The sequence below is a fragment of the Thalassophryne amazonica genome, chromosome 6 (assembly GCF_902500255.1).
Source record: "Thalassophryne amazonica chromosome 6, fThaAma1.1, whole genome shotgun sequence".
Classification (NCBI taxonomy): domain Eukaryota; kingdom Metazoa; phylum Chordata; class Actinopteri; order Batrachoidiformes; family Batrachoididae; genus Thalassophryne; species Thalassophryne amazonica.
The window spans coordinates 127437278-127449687 of record NC_047108.1 but is presented as its reverse complement, the minus strand read 5'-3'; the positions used below and the strand labels follow the sequence as shown (position 1 = coordinate 127449687).

The 12410-nt window shown below is 35.5% G+C and overlaps 1 protein-coding gene across 1 annotated transcript; it reads left to right on the top strand.

The window, feature by feature from the left end:
* The first annotated feature begins 10914 nt into the window (after positions 1-10914).
* Positions 10915-12410, top strand: irx7 (iroquois homeobox 7). Its single transcript, XM_034171645.1, has 2 exons — positions 10915-11172; positions 11410-12410. The coding sequence occupies exons 1-2, from the start codon at positions 10960-10962 to the stop codon at positions 12154-12156; spliced, it is 960 nt and encodes a 319-aa protein (XP_034027536.1). The 5' UTR covers positions 10915-10959; the 3' UTR covers positions 12157-12410.

Genomic DNA, 12410 nt, shown 5'->3' with positions numbered 1-12410 from the left:
CCTTGCTAAAAGGCAGTTGTTGGTAAAGGACAGACGGTATCTGAGTTATAATAATATTTCTTAAAAAGTTTGCTTTTGCATATAGCCACCTGTCCCTCACCAAAAGCCAAGAGAGGCGCTTATGCATTGTATCCACACTCGTCCTAAAGTCACATTTTAACACCACACATGCAGCTTTATTTTCAAATCAAATCAATTTTATTTATATAGCACCAAATCACAACAAACAGTTGCCCCAAGGCGCTTTATATTGTAAGGCAAAGCCATACAATAACACACATACAATTTTGCACAAGCTGTAATTTTTTTTACATTATTTACTGAAGTATTTGACCAGACAACTGCACAATAATCCAACTGAGACAACACCAAACTTTGAATGACATATGGTATCACTGGTTTAGTTAAATATCTTGAACATCTTATCACTGCCAAAGTCCGTCCCATTTTAGAGACTACATTGTTTATTTGTTTGTCCCAGGACAGCTGGCTGTCAGTACAGACTCCAAGGAGTTTGACTTCTTCCACTTGTTTAACAACTGTATTTTTCATTACAAGATTTAGTTGTGGTTCGGCTCTTAAGGAATGTTTAGTTCCTGTACCTGTGTCGGCTCACAGGTAGGTAAAACCCACCAAGCTGCTCCTCTCTCCTTTTAATTCCAAACTGGATTCAGACTTTCTGTTTGGGACGTGCACTACATTTGGGAATAACAGCAGGCATGTTTCAGAAGATTAGCGCTGTTTTTTGTTTTCTTCTCTAATCCTCTCCGCTATCTTGTATCACATCTCATCTGTCACTGAGAACAATCAGCTTCCATTTGGTCACTTTTCTGTCCTGTAAACGAGCAACATCCTAAGAGCAAACGTGACAAACTCGATCTGTCAGAGCAGGACCAACACCTGGTCCTGCAGAGCTGCCAAAAGAGGAAGCGAAGGGGGACAAAAGCTGCGGCTCTGAGCTGTTTGTGTTTGGAGACTCTTTGCACGGTCAACCCTTTGTTGCTTTTGTACAAATTTGCTTTAGGCTTTTTAGACCTCACCCACATAAGTTCCTCCTTCCCTTTTTTTGTGCATGTGTCTTGTGCCCTCCCACCAGTTTGGGCCATTCACTCCTAATCAACATAACCTTGTTGCAAAAGGAATGTTCACATAACTGCACCTTTAAAAACGACTACACTTGTGCACCGTTTCCATTTGTGCAGAGGCTTTTTTGCTCAAAGTGATTCTCATCCTCAGTTCAATTCCTGGAGCCGACCTGGACACCAGAAACATATTTGGCATTTGCTCAAGGACTTGTCGGTGCATGTGCCCACACACACACACACACACACACACATATAGAAGTAAAAGGGGTTTGGTCCCCTTACCCTTTAATGAACAATACCCACTGATCATTGTTGTATAGTAACAAAGTAAAAATACTTCACTACTGTACTTAAGTACGTTTTGGGAGACTTTGTACTTTACTTGAGTTTTTTTAATTCAGCTTACTTTCACTTTTACTTCACTACATTTCCGACCTTAATTACATACTTCTGCTGCGATACATTTTCTATTTGCCATGCCGTTACTCGTTACAAAAAACCCCAAAACAAAACACACAAACACACACACACGAAAAAAGTTGTGTTTTCACCCAGAGACACCACTGATTACTAGTGACTGCAACGAAGTCAGGCGGATTTGTCATGAGGCATGTCCGGTAGGCTTTTTTTGCAGTTGCGCAATTGTTTGTCAGGAAAAAGATCATTTCTCTACATTGATTACAGACCTGCAGTCTGTAATCAACTTTTCTGCAGCGCGGCTTTGCTTTGAACCTTGAACCAATCGAAGCAGTGATTCGCAGGTCGAAGCAGTGCTTCGATCTACAATTTGTGGATTTTATTTCACTTTATCCTAATTTTTTTCCCGCTAAAACCCTGAACAGCATATGTCTGTGACTAATATTTAATATTTTTTATGTTAAACCGACCTGTTATGGTCTTCTGAAACAATTGATAGATGTATTTTATAACTTAAAAACGGGACCGATGCTAACGCATTAGCATGTCTATGGCATTTTCAATGTTAAAGTTAGCATTAAGCTGTTCGCATCAGCACGTTTATGTTGATTTTTTTTTCTGTATAATTAATGGCTCAGCATTCGTTGTTGTAAAAGAGTCAATGTTTTTTAATTCATATATTAATAATAGCAACAACAATAATAGTCTACATAATAGACAATAATAGTCAATAATAATAGACTAATAATGTTACAATACAATTTTAGAGAAAGAGACAAAAAGAACCTAATGAAACAAAACACAACAGAAAAGCTAAAACCATGTAACAATGAAAATAAATAAATACATATAGAAATAAATAACTGTTTCCTGTGAACACCTAGTGAGTAGCCTACTCTGGTTTAGGTTTTGAAACCTTGTTTCTGAAGTGTTTTTGTGTTATGTGCACAATTTTCAGTATTTTAACTAATACTACCAGTCATTTACAAGACTAGATAAACTTTTATATATATATATATATATATATATATATATATATATATATATATATATATATATATATATATATATATATATATATATATATATATATATATATCAGTCCGTTTTTGATTATTAACATTTACTTGTACTTTTGCTTTCAATACTTGAGTACATTTAGTTGTACATTACTTGTCATACTTAAGTACAATAAATACTAGATACTTTAAGACTTTTACTTGAGTAGCATTTCAGTCAGTGACTTGAACTTCTACCAAAGTCATTTTTTTAATGGGTATCTGTACTTTTACTTCAGTGTGATTTTCCAGTACTTTATACAACACTGCCACTGATCTATGCAGGTGTATCCAAAGTTAGTCATTTATGCAGTTATGTAATATTTGAAATTTTGCACAGTTGGCAAAAAAAAAAAAAAAAAACTCTGCAGGATAGTGTTTTCTATCAAATACACCACAGCTTTAGAAAAATGTATCAGAAATGCATGTTTCTAAAATCAAACCCACTTACATAATTTTGAATAATTCTTGATTGATAAACATATTGACTGTAACCCTGCTGCTTGTGGAGACACCTGGAAAATGTGACTTTTTTGACTATATTTTTGATTAACATTATACCTTTGATTTGCTCCTTTGAAGTTTTTGTACACAAACAGATGCGTGTACAATGACATCACCCTGTGCTGCCACTGGTGTGCAGGGCCACCAAATTCAGTGACTCTCGCTTGTTAATTTGCCATGTTGCAAGTCTAGAGTATTTATTTCACAAATACGGGGGCTATAATAATAAAAAAAAAATGCTGGGAATGAGTTCAAATTAACCATATATCTATAAAAACTTTGCAACGTTATTTTGTAGCACATCACTCCAGGTTTCAACACAAAACCCAGACTGATGTGAGGTTATAATATAATATGTCTCTCAAAATGTGTTAGGTGGATTTCCTCCTTGAATTATTATTATTATTGTTATTTTTTTTAGATAACGGTGTTCGGACATGAGGTACAGGTTTGACGTTTCAAGCTGTGTTTACTTGTGTGACGCGCCTTGAGGCAACTGTGTTGTGATTTGGCGTTATACAAATGAAAATATAAAAAAAAAGCTTGCGTAAAGTTCAGGTTTGGTTATCGAGCTCATTCATACAGGAAGCTTTTGTGTGGTTTTTAAACTGTGGCACTTTCAAGCCGCAGTCAGCTGTGAAACCAGTGTGTGGTTGACAAGTTGGAATATGATGTACAAAGTTGAAAACAGCTTGATTTCCTTTATACATTTTGTTTTATTCTTGCTTTTTCCACACTGTATTTTCTGTTTACTGTATTGAAGCTGCTCTCTGATTGGCTGCACCAAGCACAACACCTGTTGAAGGATATAAACAACGTTCTCCTGGACCTTATCTGGCCCTTACTCCACCAGTTTGAGTCCCATTATTTATTCATATGTATGTTAACATTAGTTTTAGTTATAGTGTGAAACAATGATTAAAAAAAACTACTGCATAATGTAGCTGCAGTTCGATCATTTTTTGTCTGACAGTTGGCCTCAAATTATCTGTCAGTGATCACACAGCGCAAAGCTGACAGTAAAATGTGCTTCTTTGTTGTCATATCATATTTTTATTTATTATAAAATATAAATTTCTTTATTCTGTGTAGATTGTCTTGACAATTGACTACTTTTTTTTATAATGCACATATTCTGATTCCGTCCAAATGTCTGCTGTGTAATGGACAAATGTAAGAAAATTCTTGTTTTCATACATAATGAAAAGTATTTGACCAAGAAGAGTACAGCACATTTAAAAACAATATGTATAGATTAAAATCTGTATCAGTGAATTTATTCCCCAAGTCAATCAGGTTGATCGGTTTACAGGCAGTTTCAAATCCATTTGTTATTTATTTATCACTACCAAGTGATTTTGTTGGATTTCTCCTCTTGGGTGCACAATTTGAATCAAATTTTTAATAGAAAACAAATGTATTCCCACTTTACTTATTTACATTAAAACACAGTGATGCTAAAATGTGTTGTGTATTCCATGTATATATACAGTTAAAACTACAAGTACTCAATATTTAAAATATATATAAAAAATGATATAAAGTATAAAAAAGTGTGATACTTTGAACATGAACTGAGCTGCTTTTGAAGCCCGTGTTTGTTGCTGAATGAGTGGAGCTTCTCCCTTCACACACACACACACACACACACACACACACACACACACACACACACACACACACACACACACACACACACACACACACACACACACACACACACACACACACACACACACACACATTAATTAGCATCTGTTATCTGACAATTATCATATACATTAGTCAGCACCTGCTGAGTCACTTAACCTGGTTTAATGAGGCACTTTAAACAAAACTAACCCACTTTGTTAGTGGTTCTGTCAAAATAAATATTCAGAAAAAATACAAAAATAAATGACAGGGCCAGTTTCTTTGTAGTTTAGTGAAAATGAATAATAAATAAATAAATACAGAAATAAATAAAGAGAGGAGCTTGTTTGTCACAGTGTGAATAAATAAATAATTATAATTATTATAATACTAATAATAATAAGTGAGAGGAGCAGCTTGTTTGTCACAGTGTGAATAAATAAATAAATAAATAATAATAATAATAAATGAGGAGCAGCTTGTTTGTCACAGTGTGAATAAATAAATAATAATAAATGAGGAGCAGCTTGTTTGTCACAGTGTGAATAAATAAATAATAATAATAATAAATGAGAGGAGCAGCTTGTTTGTCACAGTGTGAATAAATAAATAAATAAATAATAATAATAAATGAGGAGCAGCTTGTTTGTCACAGTGTGAATAAATAAATAATAATAATAATAAATGAGAGGAGCAGCTTGTTTGTCACAGTGTGAATAAATAAATAAATAAATAATAATAATAAATGAGGAGCAGCTTGTTTGTCACAGTGTGAATAAATAAATAATAATAAATGAGAGGAGCAGCTTGTTTGTCACAGTGTGAATAAATAATAATAATAATAAATGAGGAGCAGCTTGTTTGTCACAGTGTGAATAAATAAATAATAATAATAAATGAGGAGCAGCTTGTTTGTCACAGTGTAAATAAATAATAATAATAATAAATGAGGAGCAGCTTGTTTGTCACAGTGTGAATAAATAAATAAAGAATAATAATAAATGAGGAGCAGCTTGTTTGTCACAGTGTGAATAAATAAATAATAATAATAATAAATGAGAGGAGCAGCTTGTTTGTCACAGTGTGAATAAATAAATAATAATAATAATAAATGAGAGGAGCAGCTTGTTTGTCACAGTGTGAATAAATAAATAATAATAATAATAAATGAGAGGAGCAGCTTGTTTGTCACAGTGTGAATAAATAAATAATAATAATAAATGAGGAGCAGCTTGTTTGTCACAGTGTAAATAAATAATAATAATAATAAATGAGGAGCAGCTTGTTTGTCACAGTGTGAATAAATAAATAAAGAATAATAATAAATGAGGAGCAGCTTGTTTGTCACAGTGTGAATAAATAAATAATAATAATAATAAATGAGAGGAGCAGCTTGTTTGTCACAGTGTGAATAAATAAATAATAATAATAATAAATGAGAGGAGCAGCTTGTTTGTCACAGTGTGAATAAATAAATAAATAAATAATAATAATAAATGAGGAGCAGCTTGTTTGTCACAGTGTGAATAAATAAATAATAATAATAAATGAGAGGAGCAGCTTGTTTGTCACAGTGTGAATAAATAATAATAATAATAAATGAGGAGCAGCTTGTTTGTCACAGTGTGAATAAATAAATAATAATAATAAATGAGGAGCAGCTTGTTTGTCACAGTGTAAATAAATAATAATAATAATAAATGAGGAGCAGCTTGTTTGTCACAGTGTGAATAAATAAATAAAGAATAATAATAAATGAGGAGCAGCTTGTTTGTCACAGTGTGAATAAATAAATAATAATAAATGAGAGGAGCAGCTTGTTTGTGTCAGTGTGAATAAATAAATAAATAAATAATAATAATAAATGAGGAGCAGCTTGTTTGTCACAGTGTAAATAAATAAAGAATAATAATAAATGAGGAGCAGCTTGTTTGTCACAGTGTGAATAAATAAATAATAATAATAATAAATGAGAGGAGCAGCTTGTTTGTCACAGTGTGAATAAATAAATAATAATAATAAATGAGAGGAGCAGCTTGTTTGTCACAGTGTGAATAAATAAATAATAATAATAAATGAGAGGAGCAGCTTGTTTGTCACAGTGTGAATAAATAAATAAAGAATAATAATAAATGAGGAGCAGCTTGTTTGTCACAGTGTGAATAAATAAATAATAATAATAATAAATGAGAGGAGCAGCTTGTTTGTCACAGTGTGAATAAATAAATAATAATAATAATAAATGAGGAGCAGCTTGTTTGTCACAGTGTGAATAAATAAATAATAATAATAATAAATGAGCAGCTTGTTTGTCACAGTGTGAATAAATAATAATAATAATAAATGAGGAGCAGCTTGTTTGTCACAGTGTGAATAAATAAATAAATAAATAATAATAATAATAATAAATGAGAGGAGCAGCTTGTTTGTCACAGTGTAAATAAATAAATAAAGAATAATAATAAATGAGGAGCAGCTTGTTTGTCACAGTGTGAATAAATAAATAATAATAATAATAAATGAGAGGAGCAGCTTGTTTGTCACAGTGTAAATAAATAATAATAATAATAAATGAGAGGAGCAGCTTGTTTGTCACAGTGTGAATAAATAAATAATAATAATAATAAATGAGGAGCAGCTTGTTTGTCACAGTGTGAATAAATAAATAATAATAATAATAAATGAGGAGCAGCTTGTTTGTCACAGTGTGAATAAATAAATAAATAAATAATAATAATAATAAATGAGAGGAGCAGCTTGTTTGTCACAGTGTAAATAAATAAATAAAGAATAATAATAAATGAGGAGCAGCTTGTTTGTCACAGTGTGAATAAATAAATAATAATAATAATAAATGAGAGGAGCAGCTTGTTTGTCACAGTGTAAATAAATAATAATAATAATAAATGAGAGGAGCAGCTTGTTTGTCACAGTGTAAATAAATAATAATAATAATAAATGAGAGGAGCAGCTTGTTTGTCACAGTGTAAATAAATAATAATAATAATAAATGAGAGGAGCAGCTTGTTTGTCACAGTGTGAATAAATAAATAATAATAATAATAAATGAGGAGCAGCTTGTTTGTCACAGTGTGAATAAATAAATAATAATAATAATAAATGAGAGGAGCAGCTTGTTTGTCACAGTGTGAATAAATAAATAATAATAATAATAAATGAGAGGAGCAGCTTGTTTGTCACAGTGTGAATAAATAAATAATAATAATAATAAATGAGGAGCAGCTTGTTTGTCACAGTGTGAATAAATAAATAATAAGAATAATAAATGAGAGGAGCAGCTTGTTTGTCACAGTGTGAATAAATAAATAATAATAATAATAAATGAGGAGCAGCTTGTTTGTCACAGTGTGAATAAATAAATAATAATAATAATAAATGAGAGGAGCAGCTTGTTTGTCACAGTGTGAATAAATAAATAAATAATAATAATAATAATAATAATAATAAATGAGGAGTAGCTTGTTTGTGTCACAGTGTGAATAAATAAATAAATAAATAATAATAATAATAATAATAATAATAATAAATGAGGAGTAGCTTGTTTGTGTCACAGTGTGAATAAATAATAATAATAATAATAAATGAGGAGTAGCTTGTTTGTGTCACAGTGTGAATAAATAATAATAATAATAATAATAATAATAATAATAATAAATGAGGAGTAGCTTGTTTGTGTCACAGTGTGAATAAATAATAATAATAATAATAATAATAATAATAATAAATGAGGAGTAGCTTGTTTGTGTCACAGTGTGAATAAATAAATAAATAATAATAATAATAATAATAAATGAGGAGTAGCTTGTTTGTGTCACAGTGTGAATAAATAATAATAATAATAATAAATGAGGAGTAGCTTGTTTGTGTCACAGTGTGAATAAATAATAATAATAATAATAAATGAGGAGTAGCTTGTTTGTGTCACAGTGTGAATAAATAAATAAATAATAATAATAATAATAATAATAAATGAGGAGTAGCTTGTTTGTGTCACAGTGTGAATAAATAAATAATTATAATAATAATAATAAATGAGAGGAGCAGGTTGGGGCAACACAGTGGATTAGTGGTTAGCGCTGTTGCCTCACAGCAAGAAGGTCATAGGTTTGATTCCCCCCGTGGCCTTTCTGTGTGACGTTTGCGTGTTCTCCCTGTGTTTGCGTGGGCTCCCTCCGGGTACTCCGGGTTCCTCCCACATCCAGAGACCAAAGACATGCAGGTTAGGTGGATTGCAGACTTTAAACTGTCTCATAGGGTGTGAGGTGAGGTACAGGATTGCAGCCTGTCCCAGGCAGACAAACAAACACATTCATACTCACACACACACACTCCTACGATCAGTTCAAAGTTTCCAATTCACCTCTTTGGATATAGGAGGAAGACAGATAAATTGATTGATTGATAGATTGATTGATTAATTGGGTGGTTCGTTCCAGAAGGGAAATTTCAGTTGTCACAGCAGCCAGATACCTCAAAAAATAAAACAATAAGAAAAACTGAGGTAGAAACACACAGAAAGTGCAGTGGATCTGATGTCACTGTGGAAGAGTGTGTGTGTCAGTTAAGCAGCAGCCGTGTTATAAGGCATGTATTCAGGGGTATAGTTATGTGGAGTCCAACAGATGGTATGAGCTTTTTAGTCCATTTCAGTGACCACAGGTCTAACAGGGGCAGATATATTAAAGAGTCTGATGGCACCAGGCAGGAACCACCTCCAGTACTGTTCATTTAGGCAGCGTGGTTCTATGAGTTTGTTGCTGAAGCTGCTTTTAAGATTGTCCAGTGTCTCATGAATGGGTGGGAGACAATGTCCTTAATTGCGAGCAGTTTTGCCAGCATTCTGTCCTCAACCACCTTCTCCAGGGTGGCAAGCTTGGAGCCACCAACAGACCCCTGCCTTTTTGACCAGATTATTCAGTCTGTTGGTGTCCTTTGCTTTGATGCCTGCACCTCAGCAGACCACAGCAAAGTAGATGACGCTTGCAACAACAAAATGATAGAACATCTGGGGCATTCTGTTATACACATTAAAGGATCTGAGCCTCCTTAGGAAGTAAAGCTGGCTCAGGCCCTTCGTGTAGAAGGCCTCTGTTTAAGCGGAGCACCCGGAAGGAGCCAAAGCAAACCCCGGGTTCAACAGGCAAACCCCACGCAGAAAGGGAGGGAAGCAATCCAGTAATCATAAATAAGTTATTAATGAATAAGTTATTGGACCAGTGGTTCTGTCAAAATAAATACATTAATAAATAAATTAATCCATTAACAATAATAATGAGAAGAAATGAGATAACCAGCTTGTTTGTGGCTGAGTCAAAAAAGCCCCCCCCCCCCCAATAAATAAATAAATAAAAGACGACAGAATGTTACATTTAAAAAAAATGAGTCTCAGACCCGTTATGAGATATATATATATATATATATATATATATATATATATATATATATATATATATATATATATATATATATCATAACAATAACAACTGAGGGCGCGTAGAAGGGAGTGGATCTTTTTCTTTTAACAAGAGGTTCCTCAGAGATAAATAAAATGTATCTTTTCTTTGTTTATTAAGGAGTTTGAGGTGGTTGCCCTCAGAGGTGAGAAGGTGTCAGGAGTCACAGCACACTGACAGGATGCTGCCAATTCAGATCATTTTTCTAATCAGATTAACTCCAGACGCTGCAGGTGTTAAAAAAAGGCAAATTGTGTGAGAGTTCCTGCGGGGAGAGATCAGTAAATAACAAAAATAAAAATCATCAAATTGCGGCCCACTCCAACCCCCATAAAATCCCACTCAAACATACGAAACATGACGACGTAAAGTGTTTGATTTTCCCTCACAAAATTGCACAAACTGTCAGCTTTAACAAGTTGTTAAATAACGGTACAATTTTTTTAGCACATGATTAAAAAATGTAGATTTATTTCTGAATAAAACTTTAACATCAACCTTTTTGCGCTGTGCAGAAATCACAGGTTGTTAGGTGGGATTTGCCTAACAACAAGGTGGGGCAACTGTTTGTTGTGATTTGTCGCTATATAAATAAAATTGATTTGATTTGATTTGGGATCTCTCCCCCCTCCTCGTGACAGCTGCAGAGCTTTTGAACAGATCTGTCAATCAACACCTTTGGCACCTCCTCCTTTATGCTATCTCCCGCCCACGCGTGTACGGTCTCCCTGGTTTATATAAGCAGATCCGGGAGGTGAGACTGTGACTCAGTCCGGACACACGGGAAACATGCCTGCGTCACAATCTGGATTTGGAAACTTCTTTTTGGAAAGAACCGTCGGCGTTCCGGTGGGATACCACGTCCCGGTGCTCGCGTGCCCACCGGGTGTGCAGCAGCAACAGGCTCAGCATCTGGCCGCAATGGCAGCTGGGATTCCTATCGCTTACTCAGGACTACAGGGGTACAACTTTATCCCCTACCCGCACCACAGGCACGTCATGGTGAGTTCACGCAACTTTACAATGAAATGATTTCAGAATGTGTGTGAAATTTGGCTTTATGACGTCACATGCATGAAAAGGTCTGATTCCTGAGCAGTATGTGTTCAGGCGTCTTGGTTCTTCTCCAAAACGAGCGCGCTTCGGGTGACGAGTAGCAATCTCCGTGCGTAATTACGCACAAACTGGATTCCTTGGCGCGGTCTGACGTTTCTTCTCTGTTCCTCGCTCTCTCTCCAGAATAACGGTTTCGATTTGAAGACTGCTTCTCCCTTCCAACACGCGCTGCTGGCTCGTGGGGGGCACTTCTATCCGCCTTTCCGCCCGGGGGCAGCCGAGGAGCCCGGCAGGGTCGCCAAAGTCGCCACCCGAGAGAGCACCGGAGCGCTGAAAGCCTGGCTGAACGAGCACCTGAAGAATCCTTACCCGACCAAAGGCGAGAAGATCATGCTGGCCATCATCACCAAAATGAGCCTGACGCAGGTCTCCACCTGGTTCGCTAACGCCAGGCGGCGCCTGAAGAAGGAGAACCGGGTCAGCTGGGCGACCAGAGGCAAATCGGACGAGGAGGACGAGGAGCAGGAGAGTGACGAAGAGGAGAGCTCCACGCAGAAATGCCATTTGACGGAGGAGGAGGGGGCTCGTGCCGAGGCCGAGGGCGCGCGTGTGGAAGGCTCGGCACCTGCCGACGCGCGTTTGGAGACGCAGCAAAGCGGCGCGCACGAAGGCGGGGAGATCGAATTCAGAAAGAAAGATGACAAGACTGAGCGTGAGTGCACGCGACCAGCTGTGGAGAGTAAAGAAGGTGCGTCTGGTCAGAAACCCAAAATCTGGTCTTTAGCAGAGACGGCTACTTCAGGGCCGGCGAGGAAATCCGCGGACAGTTTTTACCTCCCTGACGGAGCAGGAACTCTGTGGAACGACTGGGCTTCAAAAAACACCCTGTTCGTCCGGGCCTGCGGAACACGCACGCACCACGCGCTCTAATAAGCGCGCGTTTAGATGCAAGTTACTGACACTTTGCGCATGTTTTTGCACTTTAAACTGTGATGCCTCACTGACTCCTGAAGTGAGGATCTGATCTCAGACCAAAGACCAACCACGTGTTCTGTTTTTGTACATAAATGTATTTTTCCACTTTATGGAAATGATCATTACTTTGTGTCATCACGAAGAAATATTTTTGCTTAAATAAACGTCAGCTTCTACTGTTTTAAAAAAATGCAGTAATTCATCTTAAA

What these genes read in the sequence shown, in the direction of transcription:
- irx7 (XM_034171645.1), top strand. Translation starts at nt 10,960, where the DNA reads ATGCCTGCGTCACAATCTGGATTTGGAAACTTCTTTTTGGAAAGAACC. An exon ending in CGCACCACAGGCACGTCATG is followed by an intron (nt 11,173 to 11,409) that starts GTGAGTTCACGC and finishes CTCTCTCTCCAG; the next exon opens with AATAACGGTTTCGATTTGAA.